This window comes from Lagopus muta, chromosome 1 (assembly GCF_023343835.1).
Source record: "Lagopus muta isolate bLagMut1 chromosome 1, bLagMut1 primary, whole genome shotgun sequence".
Classification (NCBI taxonomy): domain Eukaryota; kingdom Metazoa; phylum Chordata; class Aves; order Galliformes; family Phasianidae; genus Lagopus; species Lagopus muta.
The window spans coordinates 107,496,667-107,517,992 of record NC_064433.1 but is presented as its reverse complement, the minus strand read 5'-3'; the positions used below and the strand labels follow the sequence as shown (position 1 = coordinate 107,517,992).

At 37.4% G+C, this 21,326-nt stretch overlaps 1 protein-coding gene across 5 annotated transcripts in view; it reads left to right on the top strand.

The window, feature by feature from the left end:
• The window catches only part of DSCAM (DS cell adhesion molecule), a 461,629-nt gene that overhangs the window by 358,840 nt on the left and 81,463 nt on the right, over window positions 1-21,326 (top strand). For all 5 annotated transcript variants that reach the window (XM_048966682.1, XM_048966667.1, XM_048966692.1 and 2 more), the window contains 5 exons: window positions 599-727; window positions 5,932-6,099; window positions 9,948-10,018; window positions 17,604-17,844; window positions 19,551-19,697. In XM_048966682.1, the coding sequence (XP_048822639.1) occupies window positions 599-727; window positions 5,932-6,099; window positions 9,948-10,018; window positions 17,604-17,844; window positions 19,551-19,697 (756 nt within the window). The remainder of the gene's footprint in view (window positions 1-598; window positions 728-5,931; window positions 6,100-9,947; window positions 10,019-17,603; window positions 17,845-19,550; window positions 19,698-21,326) is intronic.

The window sequence follows — 21,326 nt, the reverse complement described above, 5'->3', positions numbered from 1 at the left end:
CTGAGCTCCTTTACACTGCCTTGACAATTTAAAAGGACACTCGATTCAGTGCAAATGCTGGTTATTTACATCCTTAATGCTGTAGAGGTAGAAAAAGATTATAGTGTAATTAAGGCTTTTAAATGCTCATAAAATTGATTGTTAATAAATTAAGTCTTTAAACATACTCAAAGAGGCAGAATTCTTCCTCCCTTCCCCTACCAAATTTAGTAGTTTAGTATTAATATTTCTATCACCAGCTTTTATGTAGAAACTGTAGAACTATCTGTTAAAACACAGTGTTCAAGGCAAAAATATTTCCCAGTCCAATCTGCAGCACTTTTAAGGAAATGCAGCTACATGTTGCATATTAGAAGGTTAAACAGAAGTTAGTATTCAGTATTACATCAGTGAGTCTTAGTTGAAAAGAGCCTTCTCGTTCCTCTCTTGGGTATTCTTCAGTGAGTGATTAAGTGGCTTGGGGTACTAATGAGTGACTGGAGAATTCAACATGAAAGCTTACCTCCAGTAAGCCATGTCAGTGCCACGCTCATTAGTGTTATCTTGTTACTGACATGAACTTTCCTCTGACTGAAACTCTGTATGTGTGTTTACTCAGAACCCCCTGACCCTCCTGAGATAGAAATCCGAGAGGTGAGAGCACGCAGCATTGCCCTCAGATGGACCATGGGATTTGATGGAAACAGCCCTATCACTGGCTATGATATTGAATGCAAGAACAAGTCAGGTAAGAAATAATCTTCCTCTGAAGTAATCCCTGTCACTCTCTTCATCATTGCGCTTGTATTGTAAAAGATAATCCATAAATTGAAAATGCCTGTTGGAGAATTTTACTGTGGTTTATTTAGTCTTTCACAGTCAAATTTATCATCATTTGTTGTCTTTTTTGGAAGTAATGACATTATGTGTTACAACTGCTGCTTTTTTCATTTACTTGAGAAAGAGACAAGTAGGAATGGAAAATTCTGTTACTGAAAAAAAAGACATACTAAGTGATAGCTGGTAATGATGATTTTACTAGCTGATTCTTGATCCCTATCTTTTCTCCATTTGAATTGATTATTATTTTCTGTTTCACTCAATAGAAAAATACCTGCCTTTGTAAATCATCTTCTATTTTCTATCAATATGTGAATACATGGCATCTTATGTGAAAGGTTAGCAGTGAACATGGGTACTTATGATAATTTCTAGTTGAAAAAAATTGTGTGGTTGTTTGGTAAAGCACCATGCTGAGTTTTCAGTAATTTGTAAGAAATACTCTAACGGATAAGAGCAGTGCAAGCATAGACCTTTCTGCTAGGTCATCCTTTAGTCATATCAGTGAATATCTAAGAAGATGAGTGAGATTACCGTGGGGAAAAAAAAAAAAAAGTACAACTTCTCAATTTGGAGAAATATTCCTATTTGGGTAGATGTTTTAAAATCAGCTTTTTCTTAAGCCCAAAAATGTTCGTTGTCTGTTGAAATCTAAAAAATATTCAAGATATGTTGGAAACATATTTGTGATGTGGGATCATATTTAAAATTAAGCACAATGATAAGCACTGTCCTGGAGCCATACTTTGAGAGTGGAGATTGCAATGGAAGTGCACTGTCATATCCTAAGTATGATTAAAAAGACTGACTAATTATATTACACTGCCATTTGTTGGAGTTTGTTGCATTATTTTTAAAGGGACATAGGAATTCTGATGGGAGGCTTAAGTGAAATTTATGTACTCTCAGTTTATGTAAGAAGCTGTAGTGTTTTTATAGCCTTCTCTTTTTATTTCTGAGACATAAAAATGTTCATAAAATTCTGAAATTTAAAAACTAAAAACATATTCTACTAACCATCTTTATTATCCTTCATTCGTCTACATTGTGTATTTCCTTTCTGCTTTACTTTGTTAAGTAAAAGTTTTAAATCATCAATCGCCATTTTAGCTTTGCTTTCTAAATGAAATTGATAATATTCAGGTGAGCATGGTAACTGAGAGGTTATATGTAGAAACTCCCCTCTGAGTCTGTGGTTAGGAGTTGAAGCTTTGGAGATACAAACTAGGCAAGGATGCCTTAAAGGAACATGCTTGAGAGTTCCCAAGCTTTGTTTTCTCTTAGATTCTTTTCCTTTCTTTCCACCCAAGCCCTTTTCCCAGAGCAATCTTTGGAATTCATGTTTAGTTCCATGTGTATGAAGGTAAATACTTGAGGACGTATCCTGTAAAGAGCAGATTATCTCACTACAAATAACTGAAACATTATTTTATTAAGTCTGGGGCTGAATGTTTGGAGAAACTAAGATCAATTTTTGGTATTCTTGCTCACAATTTTTTTCATAATTATTAAGAAGACAAAACACTGAAATGGTTACTTAAAACTTCTTCTGGTTTAAAAAATTATATTCGTAATGTGGGACATCAAACAAGGTATGAAATGTTCAGTCTTCATGGCTCCTCTGACAAAATGTCTTTTGCTAGTTGTTTCTTTTCAGTCCTACTATCTGATGAGAGGCCTTTGTACATCAATCTGACTAACTGACTGGATTGTGCCAAAGCCAGGAGAGAACATGAAGAGAGGCATGGCCAAAATAGCATTTTGAGAATTAACACGACAAGCAGTATTTAGCAATTACATTTGAAAAAAATCTACTCAGTCATAGCTCATTCTACATTGTTGAATTTTGTGTGGGTTTGGGTTTGTTTTTTTTTTTTTCCAATGTGTGTTGATCACTCTGAGGACTCAGAAATGGGTGTATAGCAGGATGCATCTCTAGATTTTTCAAGAAGGAAAATTGCAGAACTTTTCTGTTTCAGAGAATGTTTAGGTGACCACATATCATGGATGGACTTTGCTACATGGTACTAAACTCACATATCCTATCTACCCCTGACATACTAGCTAGTAATGAAGACCAATTAAATACAAACTAGAAGGAATGTGGAATGGCCCTTCGTATATGTAGATGTGTGTTTATGGTCTAGTTGCAGTGCAGGTGCCGTGTGAATAGTGGAAGTGTAATATTTCAGGCCATTTCAGTACTTAGACACAGTACCCATACAGAAACGTGCCTGTGGCACTCAGACCTGACCCTTCATTGATACCACTGATAAGTAGCTACCTGATCTTTCCATCTGAAGTGTACAAATATATTGAAGATGAGAACTGGTATGTCGGTGTTTCTTTATGCCTGTCTCCTCACCCTTTTTATTTTTGACGCCGCTATGGAACACTGAGGTGTAGACTGAACATCAGTTCAGTTTAGGACCCAGTTTGGAGGCAGAGGACGGTAGTTTGTGCTTCTTTGTGCTCACTTCTCCCTCAGGATGGTTTTGCAGGCAGGTGCAGTGCAGGGCTGTGTCACTAGATGGCAGCGAAGGCAAAGACACCTCCTCACCCAGCGTGGGAAGAGGCACTCCTTTTCCTGAAATTAGAATTTAAAGAGCAAACAGATGTATTAGTCTTCTGAAGAGTGATCCCAAAGCTTCAACTTTTATTTTAGGAACGGGTGAGAAGCTGCTGGTCTTCATAAAATCATAAGTTTTTCATAAATCATTGTGTCAGTGTGCATTCTATGTAACACTGAGAAATGCCTGCAAGTGACATTTTAGAGACGGATAAAAATTAAGAATTCCAGGCTTACTTTTATCTTTTCTTGGTTTGCTTGTTTTTGTTAGCCTGTTGCAATTTGTTTTCTGTGCATTTTCAATCTTTTAATTGAGTAGATTTTAAAGCAACTGAAAAAAAAGGTAAACAACTAATAGTCAATTCTAATACCTCATGGAGCACCTGAAAGCAAGAAAATATTTTTAGGCTTTGCCAAAGAAAAAATAAGCTAACAGACTGACTCAGTTGGGAGTGATTGCTTTTCTTGATTTGTTTTCCCTTTCAAAAAGAGGATGTATGCATCAAAATATAGTCCTGGAATCTATGTCTTAGTCATAAATAAACACTAGGAGCCTACATTTAGCAGTACAGAAGACTGAGTTTTAGTCTCTTTTTTTTCATGCTGTGCCATTACTTAATCTACAAAAAATCACAAGAATTTCCAAATCTGTGTCTCTGATTTCAACAGTTTATATATACTATAGAAGTTTACCACTCAGAGGTCAGTGTTTCAAACAAATAGTAGAAAACCCGAGCAATTTATTAATATATGGACAATGTTAAAAGAGTGTATCATCCACATGAAGGGAAACTTAACAAATTCTTCAAAACAGAAGTGTTTATTTCTTCTTTTCCTTCTCGATTCCTTTCCTGTTGACATGGTACTCTGAAACAAAGTTTCCTTCTGTGCTTGTAGAACTTCAGACATAACTGATTTCTGAGGGATACTGAAATAACCAGTGTCACTACCACTGTGCAGTTCAGCACAGATTTCCCCTTACAGCTCACAAGCTTCAAAGATGCCCAGATTTTGCCATGACCTCTTGCAAATCCCTGGTTGCCATGCTAACCAGGTCTAGGATTCTCTTAGTAGCTGAAGATAGTGCCTGGGTGTCACCATACCACACTCTAGATCATCTCATCACCTCTCTCTAGGATCTACAAAGACATAATGTTCATTAGCCATATCTATAGAAAGCCTCTCACTTCTAGCTAATTCTTAACCAAATGGTGTCTGAAATCTTCTAATTTTTGTACATTACGGGAGCCTTCCACTCTCCTGTGAAGCATTTGGTTTGAGGAGCTTCAGGTGTGAGCAACTGGTTACTGTGGCACTTGGTAAGTGACACATTTTAGGTGAGACTATCAAGCTTTACAACTTATAGTGCAGGACATTGGCAACACTTGATTAGTAGTGTATTCAGGAAGTTCTGTGAAGTTTAAGATAATAAACTCAAAGAACGTTTTAGCAGTGTTCCCTGCAAGTAACTCCTTTACAGCTTCCAAAGTTATTCTACAGAGGAAGTTTTGGAAATCTCAGTTACCACGTGAAAGTAAATTCAAGTGTATTTGATTAGCATTTAAATGTCTGATTCCTAAATGTTTTCTGGGTAAATTAAGCCACATACAAGCAAAAAAAAAAAAACAAACAAAAAACACCAACCAACAATCCTGTAACCAGTGAAGCTGCAGATGTCATTCTGACAATTTCTGTGAGCAAGCTACTGCTAAAGAATTTACACAGTATGTGTAAATATTCTGTGTCCGAGTGAGCTTTCTATTTTAAAACTAGTCTTATCTGCTGAGCTTCCCATGATCTTGCCTACAGTGACCCATACTGTAAAACACTGCTGCAGAGCCCCCAGTGACATCCCCCCTAGGATGTGGCAGAGGTTAAAGGAAAAATATTGGCTGCAGTAAGGGGGGAAAAAAAGTCTACTCATAAGAGATATGAGGGTGTTTTAAAAAGGTTCTGTTTTTCTTCCTGCAGAAAGAATGTGCATAGCTGAAATGGACGGGTTACTGTGTTTAGCCAATTTCCATCCTTTTCCGTATTATATGTCTGGAGAACTTATAAAAAAGTGTAAGAAACAAATGAGTGGTAGCAATGAATATAAACAATGCTATCCTTCTTTTACAGATATATACAAGTAAGAAGGTTTTTAATCCCCCTTGTGTTAAAGTGTTCTTGTGTTCTAACAAGTAAGGAAAATAGCATCAGTTCTGGAGGGTGCTGAGCTCCATGTCTAGTGCTGCTCTGACCATCTCTCAAAATAAATGAACAAACAAACAAATGAAAAGGAAGCAGAGCAGCTATTCTCTCAGATTTGCTGGTGCTCCCTGGGCTGAGATCCCATTCTTCAGAGCACCTCACTGGAAGGACTTGAGAGAGCTGTGAAGAAATGTGATCACTTGGTTTTTGTTTGTAGCGCTGGGAATTTTCTAGGTTAATTCATCAGGGGCAATATCCTGCTCTATGAGATAGCTTAACTGCAGAATTGTGTCAATAACATTAATGTTATGTTTTATTTCTCTGTTTTGTCTTAATCTCTTATTAAATAGACTCTTGGGATTCTGTTCAGAGAACCAAAGATGTTTCTCCTCAGCTAAACCAAGCTACTATCATTGATCTCCACCCTTCCTCAACTTACAACATCCGCATGTATGCCAAGAATCGCATTGGCAAGAGTGAGGCCAGCAATGAGCTCACCATCACGACAGATGAAGCAGGTACTCTCTGGCTTTGTAGCATCTGAATCATACTGAAAATTATTGTTCTTTGTTGAGAGGATTCTTTACTTGAAGTGCTGCTTATGCTGCTCTTGCTGCATCAGAAGAAATACTGAATTTTTCCCATAAAACTCACTTCATCATTAGGGTTTATAATTAAAGCTTCTTAGTGGCATCTAGTGGCCAGAAGACATTATGCTCCAAATTTTCAACTTCTGGAAAAGGCAAGTGTATTTACAGTTAGGCACCTCAGTCAACATTATACTTCTAGTGGTGGCCCACCCCTATGCATTTTTTCCTTAGGTGACTGGATAATACAGACAGGTAACTAATTTAGTATGCATTTAGTACAGATAACTAATTTAAGCTACCTCCTTTTGAAAACATTAATCCCCATGAAATTTTTTTTTCTTTGTCTATTACATCCCTGAAAGCCCCCATCGTGTAGTTTTGTGATTACTCTGCAAGTCAGTCATCTTTCATTAGTTAGCACCATTCCCCTTGTTCTTTGTTTCCGTGTATTCTTCTACATCATTACAGGTTTCTGTAGCAGGAGAACCATGCCTTCAATTTCATTTCAATATCTGGAGCCTCTCATTTCTGTACTCTAGAACTGCCATCTTGTAAAACTGTTTTTTTCTCAAGGCAAGGAGAAGTGGCAGCATGGTAAAGGCAGTGGAGCCTTGTGCCTGCTCACATGTCACAAGTCCTGAATGTTACAGGTAACAGTGGATAAGACTTATGGATGAGAAGAAGAGGGTTACTGTAGTAATTAGAAATTCAAATTTTGTATGGATGTAAATACTTCTGCCAGATATATACTATTGTATGAGATGTACAAAGTGTGCTGGTGAAAGCGGCTAAGCAGGTTCAACACAACCCGTTGAAAATGGGTAAAGTTACTCTGAAAAGTCTAGGACCAGATCAAAACTTGATCATTTGCATTTGAAAACGTTTTTATCATGCTAACTTCAGCTTTACTTCTATTTTATGTAAAGTCTAAAATGCTTTTTTCACTAGGGATTTTGAGAGGAAAAACATAGTGCAGATATGTGGATGACAGTTCCCTGGTAGTGAAAAACCCTATTTATTTTTGAAGCTTCCTGTTGGCCCAGACTTTAAACACTTGGTGATAGATTTTCAGTCCAGTTCGTATGAATGCAACTCAGTAATTTCCCCCAATTTTCACTGTTGGTGAAACTACCCAAAATATACCCTGTGTGAGGAGAACGTGGTCTTCGTTCCAAGGGACTTTTTGAATAAGAATAGGACACCTGGGCTTTCAGTGCAAAGCCCAGTAAACAGGAGGCAACACAAGCTGCATCTGTTCTTTCATCAAGTGTCATTTTTTATCCTAATAGAAGAAAAAGAATGAAAAGCATTCCCATGTTTACAAGCTTTCAGTATGCAGCTTTATTAAAGGTGAACGGTTTGCAACATAATTCTCATTTCATTGTGGTTTTTCTCTTCCTTTGTTCAATGAAAATATGAAATCACTGTAGAAAGCAGATTATCTATTCTTCCATCCTGTATGATCTGTATCCACAAAATGCCCATCTTTCTTTGTAAACATCAGAGTGTTGGATGTTGGGTCTACTCTCTCATTCTCTGTTGTTCACCCGTTCTCAAAATACTTTTTACTTGCTGAGTTTTTCCCAATTGACAATTAAATTGTGAGGATCAGTAGCTGACCTTGAAATGAAAAAGCAGCTTCCTCTAGAGCTAAGGTTCCACCCTGCATCACATTTTACTCAGTTCTTTGTAACTAAGCTTCAGAATAATTGATCCTTTTGTCACTACCTTTAAAGGAGCTGTCCATAAGGAGAGAAAGACCAGCAGTGTGGAACTGTATTCAAAAGTTACTGATTTACCTAGGGAACAATTGAGGGAGGGAGGGTCAGGCCTAGGCAAAGCATGTGTGCAGGTGGTATGCAGTGTACAGGATTATCATTTTTTGATCACTGTTTACCTCTGTTCTCTGCTTTTATAATAGCAAATGGAAAACAGTATGAGCACAGGGAATAAGGGAGAGAAGGTAATGAGAAGAGAGCAAAATAAAGGGAGAGGAAAGGCAACAGAAACTGAACAACTCAAACCATGCCGTTGGCAAGGGTGCAGATTATTTATCACATATTACTGTAACCTGAGGTCTCTGCAGCAAAACGATAACTGAGCACATAGTTTTGTACTTTTCCACAGCTACTCATGATTCCAAAGCTTATAGACCACACCTTTTCCTCCATACAACTACAATTAGTTCCTGTGTTGGAAAATACACTGCAACTATATACGTGCATGTGCTTGTCAGAAAACAAAACCTTTTAAACTGTTGTTTAATACTAAAGTCAGTAGAGGAAGCTGAGGTATCTGGCTTATGTCTTTGTCACAAGCTCTGTATAGCGCTAAGTATGTAAAATAAATGACTTCTTATTTAACATTAGCATTTTACCACGTGTGCTAGGAACTGTTAACTACTCAGGTCTGTATGAACTTCTAGGGTCTTTCAAGGAAAAGTTTCTAGGAGTGCATTTTAAAACCCATTTTCAGAATTGAATACTTTGCTCTGATTTCACTGTATCATAACGTTCCCAGAGAAATGGTATTTGTGTTGGACAGAATCAAAGACAACATTCAAAAATTCACAGAGGCCTCGTTTTGTGTCAGTGAATTTTTTCCCCTCTAGTTCTTGTTCATGATTGTAAGGGGAATAGGAATAAAGTTCTTTCGATCTGTGAATATTACTTCTGTAAAGGACAGTCAAAAAAGGTTCAGAATAAGGCATATTTAATAACTTAAATATATTATAAGCTGCATTCTGAGTCTCTCTACTCTCATCAGTTAAAGCAAAATGTTCTGGTTACTATCAGTATAGCTGTCATATACTGCTGCTCCACCTCTAACAGCCACCTCTCACCCTTTTTATTGCTTTACATCCCTTGTCATTATATTAAACTTAATTTAATACCTTTTATTGAGGCCACACTTCATCTAAGGAACTCTAGAGGAACAGCTTGAGATTACTTCATTTCTTTCTTCAGTTCTTTCTTCTGCAATGATTTATCTTCCCGAGCAAATAATTTTTTTCACACCTCTCCATTCAAACCTAACCAACTCTTGATCTGCTTTGTAGCTGTCCAGCTGACAGGCAGGTCTCAGGCTTTTCTTTAAAGCATCTCACATACCCTTGGCAGCTTATCAATAGTAGATGAAGCTTCTCTTTATTTAGCAGGAGCTTTTTCCATCCAATAGTTATTTTTTGTCTGTTTTCCAGACTGGAATATCTACATTGGTCAAGAGGAGGGGGGGCACAGTAAATTGTTAGGTTTTCATGTATAAAATGTGTAGTATTTGACTATATGTGCTCAATCTGTAGTGAACGAGGAGGAAGGGGTGGGGGGTGGCAGGATCCTTTGAAAATTGTGAAATAATGAAGGCTGACTGACAAGTTCCTATCTCACCTGCTTTTAAATAGGTTCTGTTGCCTTGCTATCACCTACAGCATTCTGACTCACGAAAATGTGTCTTGCTTACCTACAAAATGGAAGTAGAATCATGAGCATGTCCCTAGACAAGAAAAGTCATTGTATTTCACTCTTAATTTTTTTCCAGGTTGCTCCATTTTAGTACGTGTTGTATTTTACAGTTGTTTGGAGATGGCACCTAAATGACTAAGATGCTAAGGTCTGGTTTTCTTTGATCGAAGCAGCAGCTTCAGTTTTTTTGTATGATACTGTCACAGTACAAATCTTTGTGATACTACTGTGTTAATACGGTAACATAGCACGTGAAGTGCAGAATTCTGTGTGCTATGAAGGCAATCTTGATGAATCTCTCTTCTTTCCTTCCAGCTCCTGATGGTCCACCCCAGGATGTTCAGCTTGAGCCGATATCTTCACAAAGCATTAGGGTTACCTGGAAGGTAAATATAAACAACCAAGAATGTAATCTCTGACATTATTTTTGTGTTTTGTAGCAAAACAAAGGCTTCTGATCACTAGGCACAGGGTTACTTGATGAGTGAGGGGATACATAATAATTTACTTTAAAAAGGTATAAATAAAACAACAATTTAAAGTTCAATGCTGTCAGCAGAGCAAAAGGATACTGAAGTAGTGCAGAATGTACAGTGATTTTCAACAACCGAAATAAATGTTTAATGGGTTCTTGCCTTTTTAAAGCATTCAGGAAACATGAGTGCCATCAGATCTAGCCAACTGTAACACCCAAGTTTCTATACATGAACTTGTTTTATTGTTTTCCCCTTCTTTTATGGTTGTGTTGGTAGGCAGATTGAAAAACTTTGCTTGCTTCTTTAATTTTTACTTTGGAAGAGATTTTCAAAAGAAATGACAAAAGATAGGCAACACTGGTTTACTACTGCAATTTATAGATGTCCTTTGTGATTCTGAAAATTTACCATTACACTTTATAGATGTAGATATGTGCAGACAGCTACAGGACAAGCAACATTTTCACATCTAATGGTTCAATTTCTTACTTCCACACCACTTCAGCTACAATCTAATGCCCTGATCTCTTGGTGTTTTCTGGAAAGCAGAATCATACGAAAAGAGAAGCTAGAGTTTAATTTATGTTTAAACAGTTCTCAGGATCGTATTTGGAAATAGATGGATTTGTAAATGTCAGGTGTCTGATACAACAAAATAACCACAGAAATGAGCTCTATATTGAATATATACTCCATTGCCCCAACGAGTCTCATGAGCTGAGTGTAGAGAGGGATTTACATAACTGAAATGACTCTAAGATGTGAGCTGCTTGTTGCTGGCTAGTACCCCTGCAACACATATTCACATCGGGAAAGGGGAGTCCATGCTCCCAGAGCTTTGATCCCATGTGAATATAGTACCATGCACTGTTCAGGTGCTGACTAGACATTTGGCATTTGCTATAGACAGTGCTATGAGACTGCACACACAGAATGCAAAGAGCACATAGTCTCTTGTGAATCTTGAAGGTCTTATTCCCATAAACCCAGTCTGTGTTAAATCTGACTTTGCAAAATTCTGCTGTCTGCCTCTTGTTCTGCCACAGCCAGGGCTGTGCATTGGCAGCACCACAATGTTTGTACATGTGCCAAATGAACAAGATGGCAGCTCTTTCATTCATTGACTGTCAGTGAATGGTGTATGGTCAAGTAGCATGAGAGGTGCTTTGACAGTGAGCTGCTCTTGGTGTAAGTCCTCTAGCCAGGGGAATCTTATAGTCTCATAGTCCCACAGAACCCCACTGGGTGCTGTTTTCCAAGCAGCAGAAACTCCGGAGGTCTGATTATGAAAGGATGAACAGAAAAAGGCAACGTTGTGTCTGCACTGAAATTTTGTCCATTGTATTCTTTGTACTCTCAAGCCTATGCTTGCTCAGCTTGAAAGCTATTTGTCTTGATTTACAATCATTACTTTATCTGGTCATAGGACAGCTCATCAGATGGGTGCTATGTTTCTCTGTGGTACAGGAGGCAAATTCTAATTCTTTTCCTTGACTGTTGCCTTTGCTTCGGCAACCCCTGATTAATGTCCCGCTGTGAAGTGCTCAGACAGCCCCGGCCAAATCACACGCTTTTATGACACCAATGTGGTGAGCGGCAAATGGCACTTATTGCAAGCAACACACTCTTCTTATAGTTGTCCCTTATATCACAGTGCTACCAATCACCCTTGCTACGGTTATCTGTGTCCAATAGACATGTGGCATGTCTTGTCTTGCCATGTCTCATCATGGTTTTCTTATGAGTCAAGGAGCCCCTGCAGAGCCTGATGACTGTTACAGCCCCCCTTTCACATATTCGCTAACCATGCAAGGGGCCCACACAGATTACGCCTGGTTATGCCTGATGACCTTGACAGCCCCCGCTTTATGTATTTTGTTGACTACATCTCTAACTTGCGTATTTTGTTAACTACATCTCCCCCTCCCTAAGCTCAAGCAAATCTACTACAACTCGAGAGGACCCTAACCGCGTACACCCCGAAATCCCCGCATTGCGCCTATACATGCCATTGTCCTCTCAGTTAAGCCTTTTGCCCCATTACATCGCAATTCGCCAAATAATCCTACCCTTATGTCTTAAACCATACTTATAAATGTAATATACCTATATGCCTATATATAATATGATTATAAGTGTAAAGCATATTAATATTAGACCTAATACAACTATAACTGAATAACGAATAGAGTTAAACAGAGTTAAACATTCTTGTCGCTTTGGTGGACCATCCCAGAAGCACTTCCCATCAGTGGTGTTCTCCGTCCTTCTTTACTCTCTCTAGGACACGATGTATCTCTTCTGTGTCATGGTGAACGGTGATCAAGGTTTTCTGTCCATTATCTCTTACATGTTTCAGCAAATGGTGCAGGTCATCATGTTGCAAAAGCTTCCTTACCAACATCCTTCCTTGGTAAGCCAAAACGAGATTCATCCCACTTAGAGTAGGTGATAGGTCTTTAATCACCATATAATTATCCTGCAAGAACTGATGTGATGTCACCGACACTAATTAAAGCCACATCCTACAATACTAGTAAAGTTATAGACAGAGAGGTTAGAGATTAGAGCGATTGCTGATAGCTCTAGTGGCACTATCTATGAGTATGAAATTACAAAGATCCTTATACAAACATAACCTTTCCCAATATATACCAATATTGTCTTAGGTACCTGTTGGAGTGTACCTCAAAAATGACAAACATTTGTTCAATATCAAGGCAGATGTCTCAGGCTTTGAGAGCATTGCTCTCACAAACCAGCTGTATGGAAAATGTACCAGGCCTCAATCTGGCCACCTGTCCCTGAAGGGAAACCATTCTGATGCCCACAATGCATACTGCACTGGCTTAAGCACCATGCACATCAGATTTGTTACATGAGGAAAGAGAAGGCTTGATGCTGTCAGGATTTCTAACGTATCATTCCCTACTATCAGGAAGGTCTCTAGTGCTCTTCCTTCCTCTATCAGGCTAGATCTAAACTTCCCACAGTCTGTTAGTGCATTCCTCTTAACTCCCAAATGCAAATTCACCTCTCTCCTTTCGCTATCCTTTTCAGTCACAGCTGGAAGCTGCGGGCTCCGCACCGCTCCCACTGTGCCCATCTCCCTTTGATCAAGCACTGACTGTTGTAGAGACTTCTGATTGGTTGCATACGCACTCAATCTTGTAGAAGGATGTGTGGGTCGAGTCAATGGGCCTGAACACTGTGGCAGAGAGTGGGTCTGGAGACTATCGTTATTTCTTTCTCCGTCGGGTGCAACCTGAGCAGAGGGCGCCAGCCGGACGCCACCTACACCTTCAGGCGCAGTCAGGGTGGACAGTGCTGGCCGGACACTATCATCCCAGCGCCTGTAACTTACATCGCTTCCCTTTCTCTCTGCTGTTTTTCTGCCCCCGCAGAGCCTGATGACTGTTACAGCCCCCCTTTCACGTATTCGCTAACCACGCAAGGGGCCCACACAGATTACACCTGGTTATGCCTGATGACCTTGACAGCCCCTGCTTTACGTATTTCGTTGACTACATCTCTAACTTACGTATTTTGTTAACTACACTTGACCTGGAAGCTCTTTAGAGAAAAAAAAAAGCGAAGTTACTGAGCTACCTTCCTGAAGGATTAGTGCTCACTTAGTCCCACCTTACTGGAAGAATTATTTCCTGAGTGACAGGTTGTAACAGCTGTCCCCTAATTAAGAAACGAGAAGCCAGGAATAAGCCATTCATTTTCCTCAAATTTTTGCTATTCTGTCCTGTGCAGCTCACTTCTTTGGGACTGTGTTAAGTAATGGATCAGAAGTCCTATAGTTCTGCTGAATCCTAGCTTTTTTAGTAGGTCTTCATGATGCAGTAATTAATAGTCTGGTCATTTTTATTTGGAAGTTTGTGAGGCTTTGTGAACCATGTTTATGCTTAAAGCTGACAAACCTTATCTAAATGCAGATGGTGTTAGTAACAGCAAAAGAAGAGAATAATAGATCAGTTACGTTTTGTCCTGTCCTAAATTCTATTTCTGCAGTTTACTTCCATTGTTAATCTTCTGCTAATGTTTCTTTTAGTCCACCTTTTAGAAAATTCCGGTTAAGCAAGCTTTCATAGGTCTCTTTAATCCCATCTATTTAATCCCTTCTCCCTCATAACCAGTGAACACAAGCACACAGCACAAAGCCACACCAGGGGAAGTTCAGAGTGGGAATCAGAAAAAATTTATTTACTCTGAGAGTGGTCAAACATTGGTACAGGTTTCTTAGAGAGGTGTTTGATGCCCCATGCCTGTCAATTTTCAGAAGTCATTTGGACAAATAGTGTGCTTTAACTTTTGGGTAGCCCTGAAGTAGTCAGGCAGTTGGATTCGATGTTCTCTGTAATGCCCTTCCAACTGAACTTTTCTATTCTATTCCACTTCTGTGTGTCTTTATACGATGTTGTAAATCACTGAATTTTTTAACCCTCAGTATTTTTGGAGTTCAAAAGGTTGCAGAGAAAATGAGAATAAAACAGGAACTCTCGTTTAGGAAAAAGTATGAAAACAGTCATTATTTTTCCTTGTAATACTTTATTAAGTAAAAGAAACCATTCAGTTTAGGTGTGTGAAATATCCATTCTCTTCTTTATTCATATACACATGTTTACATTTACAGAATGTTGTGCTTAACAGAAGTCATTGGTATTTTATTTTAAATATATTACATTTTATGGAATCAACATCTGAAATTTTTTCATAATATTCTATGACTACTGATGAAGTTAACAATATTTTTCCCCATAAACAATTTTCAGTGAACAAATGTTATTTCACTGATGTTTTTACTAAAAATGGGCATATAAACAAGATGTAGATATCAAGCGTGATTTATTTGTGCAGAGAGTAAATCCAAAATGAAGTATTTTTTACTTATTACTTAGATAGTAATTAAGGGGAGCATTTGATTTTTTTGTGAAGCAGAACATTTCAATACTCTGAAGTGACTTTGAGCTTTTTTTGCACTGTATGTTTCGAAGAGAAAAAAGAAGTTTATATTTTATTTAAAGAAAAAGCCTCTGATCTAAAACAATTATAAAGATGTTTCATAAAAAATTCAAAATTCACTGTTTTATTCCAATTCAAAATGAGAAAGTATATAATTACAGAATTCCCACTGAAAAGGCTATTCTGGCTCTAGTCCTGCTCTGAGAGCATTTCAATGCAGAGTAAATATATGGTTCAATTTTATCATTATGTTCCATCTGTTTTACAGTATGATATGTGCATATTTGTTGTGTAGTTCTTTATTTTATTGTGTAAAAGATGCACATTTACTTTTCTTGGTATACAATGCAAGCCTTACAGTATATAGTGTATGAATACATGGTATCTTAATGTGTACTGTAAGTGGCAATAAGTAGGGGGTGACATTCATAGCATAAATATTCCTCATGATACAGTGCATGTTTTTATATATGTTGCTTGAAAGTTCAGTGTGTTTGTGGCAATGGCTTTTGTTCAAAAATCTCCTACGGTAATGCGTGAGAGTGTTCCAGTTGTGGCCTTTAACTCTGAGATGCTTTAGACCTCGAGACCACAATGAGCTCCTGCTAATACTAGAGACAAGAAATTCTTTGCAAGCTGTTGAGAATTTGCCAAGGTATGGTGGAATCCAACATTAATGGAGAGAAGTGATGTCCTGGAATAATTAAAGTGGCATCTCCTGAGTTTTGTACATTCAGAAAAGAGACAGTTACCTGCAACATTGTCTTAAAGCTCTTTTACCTCTGACATTCAAGTTGTTCACTACCTTGCCCAAGCTGATTGTCCTTTAGTCAATTTGGAATGTTTAGATTATGTTAGCTCAGCCTTTTTGCCTCTTCTTTTCAAGACTGACAGTGCACTGACATCTTTGTAAAGAAGTTTTTTGTTTACAACAAAACAGAAATGTTCTAACGTGGAACAATTATTCTGTTAGATTCTGAGAAAGCAATTCTAATCCTTATTGTGCTCCTTAGAAGGGATTCAAGTCCTGAAACTGAGTTTTTTGCATGCTGAATGCTAATTTGGTCACCTATGGCTGAGCAGACAGCGCCGTGTATGCAGAGAGCTTATCAGTAACAGAAGAACTAAAATAACATGGGAAATTCTGGAGGCAGCAGGAAGGAAGAATGTAAAGCGTCTGGAAAGATAATACAGTCAGATCCATCCAGTGATAGCTTTTAAATATGAGGAAGGTGCTGATTTTTGCAGAGCGATGATTTGTCTGTAGTGGATAAAATTTGAATTCTGTGCTGGCTTTATTAGCTCAAGTGAGACTTTGCTCCAGTGGATGAGAAACATGCTGAAGCAGACAAGTCCTGTGGCAGAAAGAAGCAGTCTTGAGAGAGAGTTTCTCAGTACATTTAGTTGGATATAGTAACAAGAGAAATTGCTGCCTATGCCAGTGAAACTCATCTAAAGTTTCTCTCTGATAAGCTGCATCACCATGACCTTTCGTATGGGTCAGTGGAACAGATGAGCTTGGTGGTATCTGGTGTGAATTTGGAAGAAAGCTGATGGATTTAAAAGAGCTTTTTGTCCATGGATTATAAACTGTGCCTTAAAATGTTTGTACTAATTACATCTAGTATTCATTGGAATATCAGGCAGGAACATAATCACATACTGAAATTAGCCCACTACTAATTAAATAAAATCATAAAAGGTGTTTCTGATAGTAAAGGTCTTTTTCCCTGAGTTGCCAAGCCTTATTTTACCGACAACAATTTTTGCTGCAGAATGCTGATTATTTCCACTAGTTAAGATACAAAGAATCTTCTACTCTGACTGAAAACTACCGTATATAATTATGGCTAACAATTTTTGTACTGACCATATTTTTGAAGGCCAGATATCTTATTCCTTGTCTTCCTAGCTATTCATTATGCAAATCCCTGCTTTCCAATTCATTATTGCTTTCAGCACTCATTATCTAGTCATCTTTCTACAATACACCCTGAATGAACACAAGCATATTTCAAAGCACAGCATAAAAATTTCCCAATACTGACTCAATAAACTACACCTAACTGCTTTCAACAGATCAATAAATGTGCTACTAAAGATTTAGTGAGTGAACGGTAGGGGCTTCTGGCAAAAACACTATTAGTAGGAAATGGTATGCCTATAATGCAAATATACTGTTAGCAAGTCAACTTTGATTCATCTGATAGGAGAACATAACATGACACAATTAAACTTTATTCAAGAAATATTTCTTTCTCAGATTTTTCCTTGTATGACCATTTAATGGTCTTAATTTCAGCTCAGGAATGCACTATTAAAGCAACCTATGTTCAAATTTATATATAATTGTATAAAGCTTTGATTTCATGTGCAAGGAGGATTTTTGAATTTTTGCTTAGAAAGAGACTTGCTTGCAATAGGAGGAAAAAAAAAAAACTTCTTGTGAATTCCAAAATTTTTAAGGGACCAACTTGACTTTGGAGATATGTATTTAAAGTGTATTTTTTCATATCCTGTTTAGGCTCCAAAGAAGCACTTGCAAAATGGAATTATTCGTGGATACCAGATAGGTTATCGGGAATACAGTGCAGGTGGCAATTTCCAGTTCAACATCATCAGTATTGATACCACAGGGGACAGTGAAGTTTATACCCTGAATAACCTGAAGAAATTCACACAATATGGCATGGTAGTTCAAGCTTGTAACCGGGCTGGAATAGGACCTTCTTCTCAGGAAATCATCACCACTACTCTTGAGGATGGTAGGTCTTGGCAAACAGCTGTTGTGAGTCACATTATGATTTCTTTATTTCTTTTTACCTTGTATATTTGCTGCTCAATTAGTGATTGTTGTAGACAGAATAATGTAAGACCAGGCTTTGCACTTGCTAAATATAGTGAACAACTGGGAAGGTGGATAGGAGGAGGCTAGCCACTGGCTATGTACAATTATCATTGCAACTGATCCAGAATCACTCAGGTAAATAAATGCTAACTGTACTGATGGAATATATCCTGTTGTGAATAATATTGACTAAGACCATAACTTTCATTAAAAAGCTCATTACTCTGGTGTTTACATATTTGCAAATTTTGTGATCTCATTGTAGCTTCATTATGCACTTTGAGATGCTAACTGTAACTCAGAAAGGGGAAGTGATACTGTTGGCTTTATTAGTTTTGTTGGCTTTATTTTGTTTCCAAATCAAACTGCTGGGAAACCAGGAGGCCTTGTATTACATAATCTCTTGTCACCCTAAACAGAGATGTGTGTATTTTCAAGGATATCCAAACTTATGAGAAAAAGAAAATAAAGTCATTATTTCAGCCAAAATGTAAGCTTTCTAATCTAAGAAACAATTTAGATATGTTTTTCAAACTGTGTAAAATGCACTTCTCAAACAATGAAAGGGAGTCCTCTAGTGGAAAAAGAGAATGTTTTCATATCCAAAAAGAAGCTCAGTATTTTAGGGGAGTACAAAAGCAAACTCTATATAATCCTTATAGATGGTATAGGCCAGATTTTCAGTGTATTGAAGTCAGTGCCAGCTAAGAATCTGACTTTTTGTATGTGGGAAATTGAGAAAATTCTTGAGAGCTACAGACTTTGAGGCATATGCTTCCTGGAAGGCTGGTGATTTTCATTTTCTCTGAATGTTTCTAGGCCCAGACACATTACTGCAAGAAGCCAGAAAGCAGTATGCTTACACTTACATATTTTGAATTATAATGTGTAATATTTTTATCTTCAGAATCTGTTTTTCTTAATATTCTTTTTTTGTCCTTGTTCAGTTTTGGCTCACCCTCAAAATTAAAGATGAGCTTTTAAAGCAGCATCAAAAACTAATACTGGAGTTATTGCTGTAAAGCTAAACAGCGAACAGAAAATACTTAATATCTCGCTGATTTTTTTTTTCATCTAAATGTTAGTGAAAATATTCCATTGATATTTTTCCCAATACTTTTTCAAGCAGCTGCTTCCTTCCCCTGCTCTATACTGATTTGAGGAGACAGTTAGGATTTTTCAGAAAGATGGCAATTTGAGACAGAGCTTAGAAAAAAATTTAAAATCATTTGTTAAGTATGTTCTGTATTTTTCATCACTAGGACACATTTCAATTAACACAAAAACATAAAAAAAAATAACAGCAAAAAGCAAACTGCTGTTGAAAGACAAGTCAGCGAGGATGGTATATATCAAAAGTCATTCCAGGGACATCAGCTACACTTGCAGAAACATATGGATTCTAGCAAGACTTAAGGCTTAGCACTTTTAACAGTATGTAACTGACAAATAATGGGTGGTGGGACAGCAATGCAGATTTCCCCTTTGGTGTAGCCAGAGGGAAGTCTTCTAACAAGTATGGAAGAGTGCTCTTTTGTATACATTTCTTCAAACTAGATACATGCATGTGGTAAACGTTGAGTTGTATTCATCAAGTTAAAGATAGTGGATATTTTATTTCAGTGCCCAGCTGCCCTCCAGGGAATGTGCAAGCCACTGCCACATCACCAGAAACCATTTCTATTTCTTGGTCAACGCTGGCAAAAGAAACTCTGAATGGGATTCTGCAAGGATTCAGGGTTATCTACTGGGCCAATCTCTTGGATGGAGGTAATAGAATTCTAACAATCACTAAGTAGCAGGCCATATATAGCAATTATGTCATTTATTATCTGTTGTGAAAGCATTGTACTTCCTTTACTCTTTGGTTGGGAGAAAGCATCATCTACCTGTGAAAGGAAGCTATCTTCTGTAGAGCTTTAACACAGTAGCGGACATTGCAAAGCTGACTGGAGAGGCCTTTGGGAAGGCCACCATGGGACTGCAACATTCCATAGACCTGAAAAGTACCCAAAACGACTCAACAAATTTCATCTCATTTACATAGTCAAGTGGGTCTTCATTAAAGAATGATAATATAAACTTTGAAAACACCTGCCTAACCTTGTACTTTGTTTTAGTTCTCTTTGTTATCTAGTTAACCAGTTATTGACTTTTTTTTGGGGGGGGGGCAAGGGGGCAATATATTTTAACACCACAGTTGAAGACAAAAGAAGGAAATATTTTGGAAAAAGGCTTATTATTTTCATACCAGCTTCTTCTGTTCGGCTTATATTTTGTACTCTTAGCATTATTAGCATATTAGCATAATAAGTAAACCACTGAGTGGAAAATGAGTGAAATGACCAAAAAAGAACAAAGATGCCCTATTAATCTGCAATTTATCACATGATGGCAATAATTCTACATGTGGCCCTTTCTTGTATAATAGGTTTGAGTTGCACATGCCTTTATTCCTATTAGCTCTGTTGAATTTTTGCAGCTCTAGGGCAATGACCTGTCTTCCTTCTTTTGTGTTCATCCATCAGAGTCACAGTTCATTCTAATATACAGTCATCTTGTAAATCCTGACCTCTGTTAGTATGACAAGGGAAACTCAGAGTGGAAGTATAACTCTAGGGCCCATTCTTACTTCTGGCAACATCAGAAATAAGCCACCAATGCCTTTGTTTATTTAAAGTTAAAAATGAAAAATACATTAAAATCATGCATAAAAATGTAGACGTGACTGACTTAAAACTAAATGTTCAGTGATGACTGTAGTATTTGGATCAGTTCCTATGTGAATATTATCAGTGCATGTCTAAGCTCCTACATGATGTCTTACAGCATGATGAAAAAAAGATGATGTTCATGCAGTGCTTAAAACTGAATTTTCATCTTTTTTTTTTTCTCAGCTTTATTTTCTGCCCTAAATATGTCCCAAGCTTTTTTTTCCGTATGGATTATAGTTCTTAGCTTGTTGAAAAAACAGTACATATAAAGTGCATCATCTTTCTGCAAGTAAATCTGGTTTTACTATGTTTAAACCTATTGCTAGCTGGTATTACTGCCATCAAGTGCTTTGCAGAAGCACTTGATTCATATTTTAAAACGAAGAGGCTGTTTTTTTGTTTGTCTGTTTTTCTCAAAAATGGAAACCCTTTGTAAAATAATTGGCTCATTTTTGCTTTAGGTTGTATTTTAAAATAATTTATTCTCATATGTTCTGTCTGAAATATTTTATAATTAAAAATATTAAATTCTATTCTCTGTATTTAAAAAAATGAAATGAGTTTGAAGCCAAAAACAGGTCTGCTTTGAACTGTAATAAATCCAAATATAAAGGAATTTAGTCCATTGCTATTTTGTAATAATAAAGAATTACATTTTTTAATCTTCAAGATATTCACAGTAGGT